Consider the following 19,197-nt stretch of genomic DNA (forward strand, 5'->3'; position numbering starts at 1 on the left):
TAAAATCATTTTATTCATTTATTATATTAAAATTATTTTATTCATTTATTGTATTAAAATTATTTTATTCATTTATTATATTAAAATCATTTTATTCATTTATTATATTAAAATCATTTTATTCATTTATTGTATTAAAATTATTTTATTCATTTATTGTATTAAAATTATTTTATTCATTTATTATATAAAAATCATTTTATTCATTTATTATATAAAAATCATTTTATTCATTTATTGTATTAAAATCATTTTATTCATTTATTATATAAAAATCATTTTATTCATTTATTATATTAAAATTATTTTATTCATTTATTATATTAAAATCATTTTATTCATTTATTATATAAAAATCATTTTATTCATTTATTGTATTAAAATTATTTTATTCATTTATTATATTAAAATCATTTTGTTTATTAAAATTATTTTATCCATTTATTATAATTTTGTATATTTTGTAGATTGGTTGGATTCGCTCATTGGTGGCAGGTGGCAGCACTTGTGCTTGTTTGGTTGGGAAGAGTTCATCGGGACAAACTGCCACTGCTTTCGAGTTTGCCTTGTCAGAACGAAATTTCTATTTTCACTTGAACAAAATAGCTTCAAAATTCCTCAAGCCTCTGAAAACTTCTGGTAAGTTCTCTTCCCATTTTCAATTAAGTACAACAAATTCAAATGGAAATAACTTCATTCTTTAATTTTTAGTTTTCCCTTGATTATAATTAACATTTTCTATAACAATACATTTAATTATTTATTTACATATTTAAGGTATTCAGATGCTGAGTTATCTATTTTGTTTCTTAATTTAAACCTAATTCTTTTAAAAAAGATTATTGATTAATTTTTCGACCAACTTTTAAAATTCTGCATATTATGCAAAAAGATTGTACCATGTTTTATATATCTATATGATGTTATAGGTTTTCTAATTTTTGATTTTGATATTTCAGACGGTCCTCTGTTCTTTATCAAAAGTATTTTTTATAAAAATTGGTTGATTATATAATCCTTATTATAAACTGAATATTCACAACTTTGTGCAGTGCTCATTTCAAATGTTTTTAGATAACATTTCTTTGTTTTAGTGTGCATGTCAGATCCATGTGAAATCGGCAAACAATGGCAGGACTTATCCTTTCAGTAAATATCAACATACACATATTTACTCTTATTAGTGTTAAATATAAAGGAATTTTTCCCAAACATGCATTTATCTACAGTTATAAGTTCTTGCACTTCCTACCAGGTATTAACACATACTCAAGTTATATTATGGCGACTTCCGGTTTTGTTTTTTCTATTTTCAGTTTTCTATCTTTCAATGGAGACGAATCCTTACAAGCCAACATTCAATAGTCTTGTTGAGTGTTTCCTTGACCTTACAAATAAAGTAAGTAATTTTTGTATCTATCTTTTATCTATTAAAGATATAATTGATGGGTTGTAATATGTAAATGGACAGGGGAAAGGTTAATAAATGATTGATTCAGAGTAAGCTTTTTCTTTAAATGGTTGGCAGATTCATATTAAGGGGAAATTAACAGAATTTTGGCTGACCTCGCATTTTATAATCAACAATATTGATCCTCCTTGTTGTTTGTTTATATAGGACTAGCATGGGTGCCCAGCGTTGCCCGAGTGTTTAGAGGTGTATGTTGAGCAAAAAAAAAAAAATATGTGGTAATAGGGAGGCAGGCTTTAACCCATACCACGAAGGAGGAAAAGAACGGGAAAAAAAGTGACATCTTTGCTGTTACGACCACCGCCAAACCAGAAGTGGCGTAGGTTTAAATTAAGGTGAGACAATCAAAAAAGAGGGGATGACTTTCGAAAATATCGGCGAAAAAAGCGACCTCTCCCTGTAGAAAAGTGCCCAGTTGAGGGTGAAGAAATTAATGTTTTTAGCCAATTTTTCGGTATTTGTCGTCTGAAAGGCCGAGCTTTAACACGATACTGATCTCGTTAAAACCCGTCACCTCTGTCGAAAGTTTTAGGCAGACATGCAAACATACATACTTACATACATTTATATATTGGTAGCTCAAGTTTTTGACCCACACTGATTAAAAAGCTTGCCCTATCTCTGCATACCCTTTATGTAAAATTTCAAATGTTTAGACCAGAAATTGTCTGAGTAATTTGGTAGAGACCGCAGAGGTAAAAATTTTTTTAACTTTGACCTCTATTATGACCCTTTAACATTTATTGTTTTGGGCTCAAATCAAGTTATTAAGTTAGATCCATGTCCAAGGAACCTATATCTAAAATTTCAATTGTTTATACCCAAAATTGTCGGAGGAGTTTGGTAGAGTTCTCAAAGGTCAAATCATTGAACTTTGACCCCTTAACAGCCAAATTTTTGGCCGAAAATGGATTACAAAGATTTTCCCAAATCTCAATACCTTGTATATCAAATTTCAAGTCTGTAGATTGAAGATTGACAGAGTTATTGTGTAGGGAAATGTACACAGACAGACATGCAGACAGACAGACACTTTCTCTTTTATAGATATATAGATTGGGTTTTTGATATTAATACATAAATCTAACAGCTTCAAGTAACAATGTTGTGGTATAATCATTTTGTACAAACTTATATTTCATAATTAATTGAGGATATTTTTTGTCTTTTTTTATTGAAATCGCTCCAGACAAGGCATATCATATACAAAGTTAAAAAGAATCATCCTTATTGACCTTAGAAAAGACTAAGGCAAGAAGAAAATAGCAAGAAGTTCCACAATCTACAGTTCTTGGAAATAGGAAGCTGTATTATGAGTAGGGCTGTGACAATATTCTTTTGCAAATATGCTTTATATTCTCGTTATATGCTGGAAATATTCCTCAGCCACAATAATATAAGAATATGCTTATTTTCACAGGAATCTGCTTTTTAAAAAGAATATTCTTCTTTGGAATAGAATATGCTTTTTGGCTACTGCATATATGTTTTTAATCATATATTTTCAGCATACTTCTGGCAAATATTTGTAAGCTTGATAACTTAGTTTTATGTTAGCAACAATATTCTTTGGCTTTTATTTTATGTAATACGTTTACTATTGCTTGTGGTAAGTACTGTTAAAAACACCAGATTTAGTTTATATTGAAAATTGTGTAAAACTTTGAGTTAATGCAATAAAAAAAAGGTCAGAAAAAATATAGAAAAACATCTATTTTTACACTATAAATACAATTAAACAATCTATAAAATTTAAACAAATATTTTATTCATTGCATTTTAAAAAATGCGTCTTTAAATTATCAAAATTAAAGCTTCTTCGGTTGTCCGCTAAAACAGTCTTATATTGTGAAAAAAAACGTTTCACGTCACAGGAGACTACCGGAGCATACATGAAGCTGACTATTTCTTCGGCACTTAAAACTGTCAGGTGATATATGCCATCCACATTTTCTTCTTCGTTTTGCAAAACCTTCTCACCGATTTGCGCATTGAGACGTTTTAAAATGCTAAAACCTTTGTGAACAAATAGATCAAATCCAGAATGCAGCAGATAACAAACAATCATATCTGGCTTGGCAAGTAGTAAATGAGATATCTGGACGCAAACGACCTGCCAAAGCTAAGTTAAAGGCAAATACCCCGGAAAATGCATGTTCGAAATGAAAAGCACATTCTGAAAAGTTACTTGGAAACAAACTAGAAGTGACAGACCAACCAATTCAGCCGATTGTTGTACAGGAACTCGATATTGATATGGGTGATTTTACAATGGAGGAACTTCTAAATGTACTAAAGACGACCAAGAATTGTAAAGCTGCAGGTTTATATAACATAGCTCCTGAAGTATGAAAGACAGGTGGCTTCAATGACATACTTCTTAATTCATGCAATTCTGTATATAAACAAACAAAAAGTTATTCATATATGGAGGGAAGGATGCATACTTCCCTTCTTTCCTTCCCCAAGAAGGGTGACCTAAGCATACCAAGCAACTACAGAGAAATAACTCTCATTCCAATTGCAGCAAAAATCTACAATGCCATGCTTCTCAACCGTATCCAACCAAAGATCGAAGAAGTGCTCAGGAAGAACCAAAATGGATTTAGAAAGAATCGCTCTACTACTAGATACTTACTGCTAGGAGAATAATTGAAGGAATCAAAGCCAAAAACATTGAGGCAGTCATGATCTTTGTAGATTTATCCAAAGCATTCGACTCTGTACATAGAGGAAAAATGGCCAGCATATTAAAAGCATATCACATTCCAAATGAAGTCATTAATGCTATCATGATGCTATGTGAGCACACTTGAGCAATGGTCAGGTCACCAGATGGGGACACTGAATATTTCGACATCCGCACCGGGGTTCTACAAGAAGATACCCTTGCCCCTTTTCGTTTCATTGTCTTGACTTTGTACTTCGCACCTCTGTTGATATACACATATATACAACACGCTAGGATTCACCCTAAATGAATCCAAAAACAGACGTCATCAATCAGCACACATAACTGATGCAGATTACGCAGACTATATTGCTTTGTTCACAAACGACACTGCTGATGCACAAACACTGTTACATAAGCTAGAAAAGTCTGCAAATGACATTAGTCTCCACATTAATGCAGATAAAACAAAGTTTATGACTTTCAATGTGAAAGGAAAGATCAGGGCTCTGGTTGGATCAACACCGAAAGAAGTCGCTGAGTTTACATATTTGGGCAGCAACATAGTTTCCACAGAGAGAGATATCGAAATTCACATCTCAAAAGCATGGGCCGTATGGGATCAGCTGCATTCAGTATGGACTTCGGGACTAACTAACAAACTGAAAAGGCAGTTCTTCAGGGTAGTAGTAGAGTCTGTCCTTGTTTACAGTGCTACAACCTGGACACTCACCAAAAGATTGGAAAAAAAACTAGACGGCACATACACTCGTATGCTACGAACAGTATTAAATATATCTTGGCAAAATCACCCCACGAAGCAGCAACTTTATGGCAACCTACCTGCCATATCTAATACCATCAGAGAAAGATGCCTACGATTTGCTGGTCATTGTCTGAGAAGCAAGCATGAATTGGTGAGTGATGTATTGCTATGGACTCCACAACACGGACGCGCAAGCAAAGGACGACCTAGATCCACCTACATCTAGCAAATAGCACACGACACCAACTGTGAACCTGAAGATCTGAGGCAACTGATGGAAGGCAGGAAACTCTGGAGAGGAAGAGTCACATTGGTCTGGGCAAGGAGCCCATCATGATGATGATGATGAAAACCTTTGTTCTTTGAAAGCACACTCTTAAGCTTTTTACAAAATTGGGAGTCATCCATCTCCTCAAGTGTCATTTTGACCTCAGCAACTAATCCAATAGATGTCGAAAGACTCAGCTCTTTCTAACTTGTTTAACTTTGTAATATTTTTTGTTAACATTGAAAAAGCATTTGCGATAAACCTGATGTTAATAAGCAGGGCTGCATCGTCCAACAGTTTTTAGCACTCTGATATATTTTGTGCCTCTGTTGAATCTAGGGACATCACAACAGCAATATTTTCATGTAAATATCTAGTGTTATAGTATGCTGCATCTAGCCACGTACCTCACCTTGTTACAATGGGACTCGGTGGAAGGGGCAGCCCTGAATCTAATTCCCTGAACTTGTTCTATTGGGTGCCTTTAAAAATATACTCTGCACTGTGGAAATGAACTTATTCACTTTTGGGTATACTTGCCTAACCAATTCCGCAACCCTGTGCAAACCATGGGCTAAACACGTGATGTGTATCATTTTAAGGTTTGGAGAGCATTCATGGCTTTATGAAGCCGCATCTGTTATTATGAGGAACTCATTACCGTAACACATTTGCTGCGCCAACAAAATCTGCAATGGATCATTGAAATATGCCGCAATTGTAGAGTGATTTATCTTTGGCAGAAATGCAAAGTTTATCAATTAGCACTTTCCACGTTCCTCTTCTACCCCTAGAATGCCAAACACAAAGCAAGCAATAAAATGCTGCTCTACATCAGTAGTTCCATCCATGGAGACCCACAGTTTCATTCCTGTAGTTTTTTCTCGGAGTAACTTAACTTTTGCTTCGTACATTTCTTTAACGTAATATTTCCTAAGTATAGTCTGATCCAGAATATTTCTATGTGTGTACTTATGTAGAAATTCTCTGAACACGTCATTGCTCAGTTTATTGAATGGGATATCTGCGGCAATCAACACTTTGCACAAGTTGACATTGAACAAATTACTTGTACTGGTTTCTTGACAATCACAAGCAGTTGCTGCAGTAGGAACTGCACCTGATGTTACCGTGTGGGTCTTCTTTTTTGTCAGATGTATGTTGGTTTTTAAATGCTGCACCATTAAAAACTTTTTGCAGCTTTTGATCTGTAAAAATAAAAATTAATTTGATGTTAATATATACATTTAAAAAAGTATGGAAAAAGTTATTTCGAACACATTAACTTTTGTTAATTAACATGCAAAGTAGGTGAAATAGATTAAAAATCTCAACTTTCAACAAAATTTTAGTACGGTTAGTTTTAATGTTACAGAATTTGAAATACAAAACTACTATTTCAGTAATTTTTATAACAATACCAATCTATCATACAACTATATTTCAAATTTTATGCGCTATAACTTGTTCTTACCTGAATATTGTAGTATTTGCAGGTTAAACAATTGTTAGTTAACTGGTAATCTTCAAATTCCTCCGCAATACTTGCTCGGCAGGAGTGCTAATTATTTTCGGCATAGTTCCTTTTTTCTTTTTGTTTTTCAGATCTTGTAAAAACTAACACGCTTTGTCTACAAACACAATGAGATGCTTGTGGATATGCCTATAAGACCACTCTTTTTCTACAGACCAAATTTTAGACACTTTTTTATGTAAATTCACACCTTCTAAGGGGTTGACCACGTTTAATTTATCTGAAAAAATAGATAAATTTAAAACTCATACCCAAATATTTGTTTCAGCATATTTTCAGCACAACAAAACTTATTTGGCATTTTTTCTTTTTATTAGAAGAAAATGATTTTTGTTAAAAGAATATTCTTTTTTATTAGAAGAAAATGATTTTTGTTAAAAGAATATTCTTTTTTATTAGAAGAAAATGATTTTTGTTAAAAGAATATTCTTTTTTATTAGAAGAAAATGATTTTTGTTAAAAGAATATTCTTTTTTATTAGAAGAAAATGATTTTTGTTAAAAGAATATTCTTTTTTATTAGAAGAAAATGATTTTTGTTAAAAGAATATTCTTTTTTATTAGAAGAAAATGATTTTTGTTAAAAGAATATTCTTTTTTATTAGAAGAAAATGATTTTTGTTAAAAGAATATTCTTTTTTATTAGAAGAAAATGATTTTTGTTAAAAGAATATTCTTTTTTATTAGAAGAAAATGATTTTTGTTAAAAGAATATTCTTTTTTATTAGAAGAAAATGATTTTTGTTAAAAGAATATTCTTTTTTATTAGAAGAAAATGATTTTTGTTAAAAGAATATTCTTTTTTATTAGAAGAAAATGATTTTTGTTAAAAGAATATTCTTTTTTATTAGAAGAAAATGATTTTTGTTAAAAGAATATTCTTTTTTATTAGAAGAAAATGATTTTTGTTAAAAGAATATTCTTTTTTATTAGAAGAAAATGATTTTTGTTAAAAGAATATTCTTTTTTATTAGAAGAAAATGATTTTTGTTAAAAGAATATTCTTTTTTATTAGAAGAAAATGATTTTTGTTAAAAGAATATTCTTTTTTATTAGAAGAAAATGATTTTTGTTAAAAGAATATTCTTTTTTATTAGAAGAAAATGATTTTTGTTAAAAGAATATTCTCTAACGCAATATATGCTAAGAATATGCTTTTATTAAAGAATATTCTTGTCACAGCCCTAATTATGACAAGGTAAAAAATAGTAAATTGATGAAGACCACTAGATAAATAAGTCAAATGAGCTGAGACAAAGGGAACAGTGAATAAGACAATTCTGGAAAACACGTGCCATAGTAGTTGTTATAGAAACAACTAACATTTTATTTGAGAAAGAAGGTGCAGAAAAGAAGAAAGGGGGGTGCTATCAAATTAGATACGTTTCTGAATCTTATCAAGAACGCTCAAATTGGTGAATCTGTTATTCACCAACCCAAATATTACAACGGTACTCTATACATGGTTTGATAGTAGATTTATAGAGATAACCTCAGGTGTGAGAAAGTCTTTGGAGTGAAAGAGAGAACCAACTTTACAAGGGGCAGAAAGAGCCATGTTGAACTCCAATAGTTAATTTCAACAATTTACACACTATATCATGTTGGCTTCTCCTTTAACCAAGGCAGCTTATCACACAAGCCTTGTTTCTGTCAACATTTGTTGCACTGTTGGAACATAGAAATCAAATTGTTAAAAACCTTTCTCATTTAAACATAAACAAAATAATTCAAACAAGTATCAGTCAAATGAACAATAGTGGTTTCTTGAGTTTTTGACATCATGAATTGTTAATTCATGATGTAAAGATACGGTTAAGCATATCAGGGTTAATTGCATTACAATCTTCATCCAATCATGGACAAAAAGGAAGAAATGATTGTTAAGCGCAAAACTTTTTAAGTTACACTTTTTGTTAATCCATCTTATTACATTCTTTATTGACTGTCTATTCCAACCAAAATGTTTTTATTTTTTCTGTAACATTATTTTCCCTTTTCTGCATCCTTTTGTTCCCACACTTAGTCATTATTGACCTTTTGATCCCTGTCTATGACCTATAGTCAACTAGTTCATTCCTATCAACATTTGACTCGCTAATATATGTACTAGCTAATTCACTTACTTGAATATTTTACATAGTGATCAACAATAACAACAAAAACACTGTTCTTTTGATTTGTATGAATGACTTTTGTTTGAATATACAAAGACAAAACTTCATTATCATTTATTATTTCTCAATATCTCTGCCACTTAATGTAAGGAGCTAAAAAAACAAAATATGATTATCGCAAATACAAATCACAAATGACTATTCTTATTGTCTCTTTTTTCTCCCTTTTATCAAACCTTTTTTTTCAAGATTGGTGAAAACTGTGTGGAATTGACAAGGTTAATCCGTGGCAATGAAGACATTACACAATGTCACATGTTCCAGCAGTCAAGTATCATGCTGAAGGCTTTTAAAAATTATTCCCATTGTTTTGGAGACATGGTAGCAATCAATGGTTTTGAGTTCTATGCAAAGTCAGGAAGGTATGCATGCAAAATTTGTTAAACCTCTCAGATCTGAAAACCATATTTCCATTTTTATTTTTTATTATTTTCAAATTACAAAATGGATTTTTGTTGTAAATGCACACTTCATGTATTATTGTAAAAACTCTTATTGCAGGAATTATTATCAGAGAAATTCAATTCCTCTAATAATTTTATTAAGAAAGTTGTTTAATCTTTGAATTGGCCTTTGTTTTAATTACATCACCAAAGACATTGCAAAAATATTATAAAATTTAATTTTGAAATATTTTCCTTTCTTATTTTTCTGTTTTTAATTGATTATGTAAAAGTAGTAAAAATTTATGGCAAGTTTATGTTCATTTGAATACAAGTTAGAAATTTCAGCATCAAGATCTTTATCAAGATCAACACTAAAATTTAATTCCTATGTGATTCATGCTCATCTTTTTCCCAAATTTTGTAAAAAATTATAATTGAATTATATTTTGTCTTGCAGTTCCTATTTTGAGAAAATCCAGAATGTATTAGCTGATATTTTGGATGAGACAAACACAGAGAAGATCAATTTTGCGTCAGCTTTACAGAGAATAATGCAATACCCTCTACGGCGCCTCAAGGAATATGGACACATGGCAGATAAATTTTCTATGGGATATTCCCTAGTAAGTAAAACTACTTTGGAACTTTGATATCCAACTGCCTCTCTAGAATGTGTCCATATGTGTGTTTGTGTTTGATATAATTGAATAGATCTTACAAAAAAAAAATAAAAATAAAAATGGCAAAGCATTGCCCAAAACTAAAAATGTTTTATCTGTAATTCTGGTAGTTTTGAGATATTTAATTTCAAAGTTTGTGTTCATTTATTGACGACAGCTTTCTTTTAGATACTATTCATTTAACTTTATTCATGATGTTCCACTATGTTATTGAGGGAACAATGATGTACACTGCATATCATTATTGCTAGAAGGTATGACTTCACATTCACGTGCAGTGCAGCCTTTTATGACTTTATGCATTTCAGATTTCAAGCTAATGCATTTACTAATAAAAGAGAGAAAGTGATGGATGTCCGTAACAGAAAAAGTAATTGGTTTTGTTCTTATTGACCTGGATTGCTCAAAATGATAGAACATGGGTTTACTCATTTCGAAGATATTCCTGATGCAAAGGAAAAAATCTAATAGTGAAAACTGAATAATCCAGTTGCATGTAAATGGAGAATTAATATTCTGAAAAAGTGTCAGCATATCTCATGATTGAAAAAGAAAAAAACAAGACAGAATATAGTGGGCAGCAATCTACAAAAAAAGAAGTTTAGGAAAATCCTTGAACCAAACACGTCAAGTTATGGATGCTACATGATACCTATTTTTAGATTACCGTCAACAGAAACAGTACTTTTAATTAAACAAGATAAAAAAATTGCACTCAAATTACAAAGTCATTTTGCATATCTATCATATGAAAATCTCAAGCAACTGCTGATTGGTGCCAGAGATGTAAGAATGATCTAATTGAATCAGTAAAAAGATATTTGAGGATTGTGATGTTTGTAAATGATGCGAAAGAGCTAAGCCTTGTCTTATGATGTCCTTACCTCTCTTGCCTCTTTATTTAATTAAACTGTAGCAATGAACTTGAAATCTTGACATAATGGTTATTTTTTAGTATTGGTAGATCTGGCCAGAGACTACTGTGCAGCAGCAATGATAAATAATAAGACTACAATAGATGCATGGAGTAATAACACAAAAAGTTGAATCAAATATTAATCCATGTAAAATATTATTAATACCAACATAAATTATTTTCAAAAGAAATATAATTGGTAAATTAATCAAAAACAATGGGGGGAGGGGGTTATCCACTTATTTGTGACCCATGTTTGTTAAAAGTATATTTTCTTCAAAATAATTTGGCAGGATTAATAATGATTAGCAAAACGGATTCTTGAAGAATAATGATGGTAATATAAAGATATCTTTGTGCTGGCTACAGTTGCAATAAGTACTTAGCATAATTTTAGTCAGTTTCACAAATATTTTTCCTTGGGAAACTTAACATAATTTTGGATTGTTGAATATTGTACTGGTACATCATTTTGTAATTTGGAAGGTGGAGAATCTGAAATCGATCATGTCATTTTCCTAAAAATTTATAATTACAAGACCATGTTTATTGACAGTCAAGAAATATCAAAGCATGTTTAAAGCTACTTTGAAAGATGTATTGAAACATGTCCTAGATTCACTTGTTGTGAATGCTGTATTGACAGTAAATGTTTTTTTGATTTTGTCTACTGTCTACAAGAGTAGTTTAAGTTAGAAGACCAAGGATGGATACATCTGTCCTCAAGAACATGATTGAACAAAAGGAAAGCTAAACGTTGTTGTAGATCTAGTAAGTCTACCAACCAGCATAAAAGGAGTTTGCTCTGAAATTCATTGGAAACTAAAGAGGGGAGATTAAAATACTTGAGTTATCTCTCCTTTTTTCTTGACTAATTACATGATTAGTTAAGAGAAAGATAAAAAATGGTGGTACTAATTATTTATCAGCATCTATCTATCTTTTGTATAACGGATATCGATGTAGGCTATGGAATCAGCCAACAGACTTCAAATCCACTTGAATTTATTGCATTCACAAACTGTAATGTGACTGGAGTATGGGGGAAGGTATGAACACTCCCCCCTTTAAAGCTGTATATAAAATAGAAGCTTGTGTTCAATTGTTAATGATATGTATTGCAATTTGGCATTAAATAACCAAAACTTATAATTTGCTTGACAGATAATCTGTCTTGAATCTGTGAAGTGTGCTTTTTCTTTTATTGCTTCTAAGTCAAATTTTCCACATATTTTCCTTCTATATAAAAGGCTAAAAATACATGACTGGACTAATGAACATTGTTGCAACTTATGTTAAGTTCAAATCTTCATAGTGCACGGAAATGAAACTATGCTACTGTGGGTTGAGGACATGCGTTGCATGAAGAGAAATGATATTAAAATCATACAATGAATATGTACTGTGAGTCTTAAAGACAGGCCTAGATCTAATGATCCCAGAAAATTAAATCTGAACAATATAAAAAGATGTGTGAAGAGCAGTGGACTTTGATAATATAGCTATGAAAGCATGAATAAAAGTTCTTAGGTTAGTAGATGTAGAACAGTTGAGGTAGAAGTCAATTAACAGAGGAAGGGCAAGGAAAACATAGGAGAATGCTATAAAAATCAATATGAGAGAAAGATGAATATAAACCTGGTCAGAGATAGGTTAGTTTGGAAGTCAGTTTCTAAAATTCATCCAACAAATGACAGTATGTAAAATGAACGTTAAACCGAATATGATGTGATCATGCACTAATTATCAGTTATAAAATTGATGCGATAGATAAAATAACAAGTAATCATATACACCAAATTGTTTATAAAAGTCGTGATTTAGTATTAGATGACCTAAAAGTGATTATGCTGTAAAAAGAAACAGAACAAACCATATGTAGACTAAATGAATTCAAACCCATAGTCTGCAACAGTATTTATTACACCTGCAATTGTTACAATTATCTATAACTATAATGTGAACATTTTTTTTTATCTTTTTCTTAGGATTCTGAAATGCGATCCTTTTTGATTGGCATTTCCATTGATTGGGATTCATTAAAACTTGCTTCCAATGAAGAACACAAGCAAGCTGATATAACCAGAGTCTTTTGGGAATCAAGTACACAACGATTGGTGGTAAGTACCTTATTTCTTCATCTGCAATTTTTGTTAATAACATGCAAGACTTGTTCTATATGATTTTGTATCAGTAATGAAAAATAAAAATTAAGTCTCTTTATCTTTTTATGGATTGGAATATTGTCATAATTGTTTGCTTTACTGTCAGACATCTTTAGGCTGGCAGTAAATGCAGAAGATTTTAGCAACAAAGAGCTTATCCTGTGGGCCTGATGTTGTTTTTACGTAAACAAAATTAGACTTAGCTTCTGACTAGCCAATTTTCATTTGTTGTTGTACCGTGTTATTGGTAATATAGTAAACTACAATTTATTTAAAAAAATAACTAACCTACACGTGGATGACTGGTAATATGAAACATTTTTGAATAATCGCCTAAACATAAAAATCAGTTATGTCAGTAAACAAGGATAATTCCTATTTTATCTATAAGAATATAATAAGCATTCTCTACCTTACAACTAAAATTTTATTTCTTTTTCTGTATAAGTTTTAAAATTTGCAAAAAAAAAAAAATTAAAATTAAAACAACTTTACTGCATCCTAAGTGGTTACAAATAGATACATAGATATATTAAATGGTTCTGTCAGTTTTTTTTATCATTTTGCAGAATTTATTTATTTATCTTTTAAATAAGAAGTTTTTCATTGAATTTAAAAACAACAAAAAAGAAAATTTGGCATTACTAACAAAAGAGAGAAAGTGTGTGCAGTCAGTTACCCCTCCTCTTTCTGAACTCTTGTTTATGCCTAGTTGGTATATCTTTGTTTAAAGTTATTTTAATTTAAGTTACCGCTCTTGAAAATTAATCAACAGATATTTTAAGAGAGACTTTAGTAATTTATTGTTTTTTATTAAATTACGTTAATTACTGATAATATCAACAAAACTATTGCACATATATATATGTGTGTGTGTGTGTATATATATATATATAAGGAACTTTGTGTGTGAATTCATTCCCTATGAACTCTAAAACGGCTGGGCTGATTTTTATGAAATTTCGCACAAATGTATTTTATGTATCTGTCAGTGTTCTTAGATAGGTTTTGTATCAGAATGTCTTTGATAAGTATCGATAATCAAAAAAATTCAATGAAGAAAAGGAAGATTTTAACCAAACTTAACACCTTATACAGCCTAATATGACAAGTGCATTTCAAGTTTTATTACCACACAAGCAGAAAGGCCCACCATATAAAATCAGCATTTCATTTTAAACTTTAATTCAGGTTGTTATATATAAAAATAATGGTACTCCTGCAGTATTTTACCCACCGATTTCACAATCTTAGCCGAGCGTTGACGAACGCTTTCGGCGTTAACGCCGACGAAAGCCGAGAATTCGGAGCTCTCAGCTACGGTGCAAGAACGCTAAAAGTATGTGAAAAGCAACAACATTACAAGGAAAAGATATTACACACACACACACACAACAAAATGGATAAAATTAATACAGAAAAATTTGGATAAAATAAATCACAAACACTTACCGTAAGTTTTTTTTAAAGTAAAATAAATTTATTTTGTTGAATATTTTTTTTTTTATTTATTTATTTTTTTTTTGGTTCATTTTGTTTTCCGATAGCTTTTTTTTTGGGGGGGGGGGGTAAGCAACAGTAATAAACACTTCAATGTTTTTTTTTTTTTTTGTGTTTTTAACAAAACGTTATCAAACAGTAACAACAATGTTTTTTTTTTGTTTGTTTTTTTTTTTTCAGTAATGTTTGTAGGGGGGGGGACAACAATTAATGTTTATCTTTAGTTCCGACTGGAAGATTTTCTACTGACTGTAGAGAGGCAAAGTAGGGAGCAAAGGGTTTTCAGAGGATGTGGAAAGAAGCTCCTTCCCAAACCGGGTAGCCTTCCGCGATTTGATTTATTATGGAGACAAAAGGGTTGTGTCCAAATTTTTGTCTCCACATAAATTCGCATAAATATGTTTCCAACAGCTTCCTTTTTTTTTTTTTTTTTTTATCGCTAAATTAAATAGCTGAAATGAAAGGCTGTGTATTTTTACTTTGAACAATAAAATAACTGAAATGAAACGTTATGTGTGTAATTTCAATGAAAATTATTCGTCTGCTGCGCGTTCGTTTGAAGCGCCCTGATTGGCTGATAGAGTATCGTACCGCTCGCCATGTTCCGGCGTTTTCCGACGGATGTCGATCAACGCTCGGCTAAGATCGTGAAATCGGTGGGTAAAATACTGCAGGAGTACCAAAATAATTTTATAAAATCAATAGTAGGTTCTCTACTATACAATGTACACTACAATGTATTATGAACTAAGTCACTGTGGGGAATGATGTGAAGCTTCCTCCCGGTACATTGGTTCCTAACTAGAGAAGACAATCAATCAATTTGATTGAAAAATGAGCAATTTCACTGATTTCAATGACAATAAAAATATGGGAGTGTGAAATATTCGTTGATCATCATTCAATCCAGGGCAATGTCAGGGTTTCCTGTTAATGTGTGAGTGTGTGTATATATATATATATATATATATATATATATATATATATATATATATATATATATATAATCATAATTTAATAATTTAAATTTTATGATGTGAAACAGATTTCAAATCTGGAATTTTTATTATATGCAAGACAAGAATTCATTTCAATAAGTATATTTCCTTAAGCTATAGGTTTTTGATGTTTACCCATCTCCTCAGAGGGAAAAATATTAGCAAATATTATAATGGTTTATACCCAATTTGCTAAATGTAATAAACATAGAAAATCATAATTAAAAGTTTTTAAAGTTTTAAAACCATAGAGTAAGGCAAATTATATATTGGTTCAGAATGAAAAGATATTGAACTTCATATCCAAATTGAATGGTAAATCCTGAAGCGAGAGTTTTTGGTAGCAGGGTGGTAAAAGGATCCAATGCGTATCGTAAATCTTCAAAGACACAATGAAACAATCCGAAGTAGGCTTAATTCCTTGGTGTTTCCTTTGGTTAGATGAGATATCCAGTAAATATATCATTCCGGTGAAGATGTTTTTAATAAACATATAATTTTATAGTTTTTAATATTTAAGTTTCATAATCCACTCCAAGTGTAATTTCGATTTTTGAATAAAAACACAATTTCTGGAGACAGATAAAACAAAATAAAATAAATGAAAGAAAAGAAAAGTATTGCTTAACAAAGCCAAGCAAAATAGACATTAAAAAAGATGTTTGTGATTAAAATTATGTTTATGAATCATAATTATAAATCAGCACAAGTGAAAAAAGTTATCCAATTGAATTTTTATTCTAAAATTTTAAAAGGTGGTAGTGGGAGAATCGAATTTGAAGAGATGAAGTAAAAGAATTAAGGAAAAAGGAGATGTAGAAACAAGGGGAGGGGAGAAAGAAAAAGAGAGATATAGCAACAAAACCTATTAGGCCCAGACAAATTTTGGTGGGACTCAAAATATAGGTTAAGGTTCCAAGACAGAGGTCTGAGTAAAAGAAAAAGAAGAGAAAGAAAATCAAACAATGCCATAAGGAACTTGACAAGGAAAGAAAGGGAAGATAAAGTCCTAATGCTGTATTTTTTCCTGCTTAAATGTTAGTTAGTCTAAGATTTATATGTCTAAAATATAAGGTAAATCTCCCAACTTTTAAAAGTATTAATAATAGCATTTTAGTGATAATATTTAATCGAAAATTTGAAGTTAGATTAATCTGTGGAAATATTGCATATACTAGCAAGGCGTATTAGATAAAGCTGTTATTATAATAATAATAATAATAATAATAATAATAATAATAATAATGATAATGAAAGAAAAGGAGAAACGAAGTAAATACACAGAACTAGCCAGAGAGTTAAAAGGGATTTGGATGATGAAGAAAATCAAAATAGTACTGATAATAGTAGGAGCACTAGGAACAATTCCGAAAAACTTGGAAAAAAGAACGGCAGAAATTGGAATCAGAGGAATAGCTGCAAAAATACAATGCCTAACGATAATGAAAACAGCTGAAATATTAAGGAAAACCCTTGATTGTGGAGAATAAGACAATATAATGAAGAAGAGTTACAAGGAATGAAGAACACCGAAGCTGCAGATCTACAAGTTCTATACCCCCATCATGCATCCTCTTCATTGTTTCATCACCGTTTCCCCCCAATAGAAAAGTGATACCAAAGAGGCGAGAAGGGTCAAGGAGGATGGAAAGACTGAGGAGGGAGCACTGGCCAGACCTATGCTGGACAAGCAAGAAGAGAACTGGGATCTTGGGGGAGGCTTAGTGCCACTAAAATTCTAGTATAAACCAATGGCCATTGCCAGCGAGAAATCAATGGTAAGAGGCTGTTGCGATGATGCAAATTTATTTGAAATGCTATCGAAGGAGGTGGAGAGAGCTGGACGTCTCGGGAGACTTGTTGTCACTCAGCTTCCAGAGAACACCGCAGGTCTCCAATCAGATCGTTTGTTGACTTGTGTGAAAGCTCCATGTGAACCAATAATAATAATTTTAATAGTAATAAAAATTAATAATAATAATAACAATGGTAATAGTATTAATAATAATGGTGATAATAATTATATTAAAAAAAAATTGTAATAATAAAAAAAATAATAAAATAAAGTAATTATGAAATAAAAATCATAAGAATAATAACAATGAAGTTAAGGTAAAATTAAGAAAATAGAGTGATGTAAAAAGTAATCTATATATATAAAAATGTAAATTTGGTTCGTTAAAAGTGAATAAAACCATATTTCTACGTTACCAATTTATTTGAAATTTTCAGACAACCCATCTTTAGAGTAGAGGGATGTTTTTATGTCATTGAAATAAATTTACCTCGCGAATTATTAAAATATTAAATAAAATATAAATATTTTTCGAAGTCGTTTCTGCAAGACTTGCCCGGTTTTATTTCTGGTAACTTCCATTTCAACTACTCTCGAATTACCAGATAAGTAAAAATAAAAAAAAAACTACTCATGCAGAGAGTGATCCGTGCTGAAATAATAACGTTATTATTTAAAAAAACATTCTTAACCTGGGGAAGGGAGGGTGTTTTGTACCTATAACCTTACAATTGAATAAAAACATATCATAAAACTTTAATTAAACGTGGAAATACGATTTTAAAAAAAATAGCGCGGATCACTCTCTGCATTAGCACACACACACAAAAAAAAAATAATCCCATATTTTAAAAATTTAAATTCATTTATGTACTTACCAATTTTTTAATTTGAAATTCCTTTAATGTTAAGGTTTTTCATTCATGAAACATTACGTTTTAATTGTTTAGTTTCTTTTCACGGCATTGTTTACATAAAAAAGTTTGTTTTAACTTTTTCTAAACTGTTTCATTTTTACGACATGCCTCAACGTATTATAAACACCCTAACCTCCCCATGTTAAAAAAAAGAAAAAAAAACGCCCTTCCATAAACCTCGAAAGCCGTTCTTAATATGGGGAGGTTGGGGTGTTCATTCCGAAAGCCGTTTTAACATGGGGAAGTTAGGGTGTTTATAATATGCTGGGGCGAGTCGTAAAATTAACGAAGTTGCTATCTATTATTTATTGCAAAAATTGCTTGAAATTTATTTATTTGACAAAAAAAAAATTACATTTTGGTACTCCTTGGGCGTTGACTTCCATGGCAACCAGCAGAAAAAAATAATAGTCGCTCCCTTAGTCCCCCACCCCACCCCGCACATAACATATTTTATTTACTGACGTTGCCATAACTAAACAATTATTTGTCACATTTACAAACATTTATTTATTTATTTATTTTGAAAAAAGTTTTACTTTTTATGAATATTAAAAGAAAAATGGGTACTCATGCAGAGAGTGATCCATGCTGAAATAATAACGTTATTATTTAAAAAGTAATTCTTAACATGGGGAGGGGGAGGTGTTTTGTACCTATTCTGTACTTTAACCTTGCAATTGAATTAAAAAAACCATATCATAAAACTTGGAACGTGGAAATACGATTTAAAAAATAGCACGGATCACTCTCTGCATTAGCACCGAAAAATGTTTCTAAACATTTATTAATAATTTCTCACTTTTACAAACATTTGATTTTAAATTTCTTTTTAAATGACGACTTTTATCGACTTTTTTTTTTAAATATCACCCCACCCTCCAAATGCTGTTTATTCCGAAATCCGTTGTTAACATGGAGATGTTGAGGGTGTTTATTCTGAAAGCCGTTCTT

At 30.8% G+C, this 19,197-nt stretch overlaps 1 protein-coding gene across 4 annotated transcripts in view; it reads left to right on the forward strand.

Annotated features, from left to right (window-relative positions):
- Window positions 1-19,197, forward strand: part of LOC145247378 (alsin-like) — a 287,548-nt gene that overhangs the window by 80,127 nt on the left and 188,224 nt on the right. For all 4 annotated transcript variants that reach the window (XM_080109061.1, XM_080109063.1, XM_080109060.1 and 1 more), the window contains 5 exons: window positions 468-639; window positions 1,317-1,399; window positions 9,076-9,248; window positions 9,730-9,895; window positions 12,857-12,988. In XM_080109061.1, the coding sequence (XP_079965187.1) occupies window positions 468-639; window positions 1,317-1,399; window positions 9,076-9,248; window positions 9,730-9,895; window positions 12,857-12,988 (726 nt within the window). The remainder of the gene's footprint in view (window positions 1-467; window positions 640-1,316; window positions 1,400-9,075; window positions 9,249-9,729; window positions 9,896-12,856; window positions 12,989-19,197) is intronic.

The sequence above is a fragment of the Euprymna scolopes genome, chromosome 25 (genome assembly GCF_053919585.1).
Source record: "Euprymna scolopes isolate OS-2025 chromosome 25, ASM5391958v1, whole genome shotgun sequence".
Classification (NCBI taxonomy): domain Eukaryota; kingdom Metazoa; phylum Mollusca; class Cephalopoda; order Sepiida; family Sepiolidae; genus Euprymna; species Euprymna scolopes.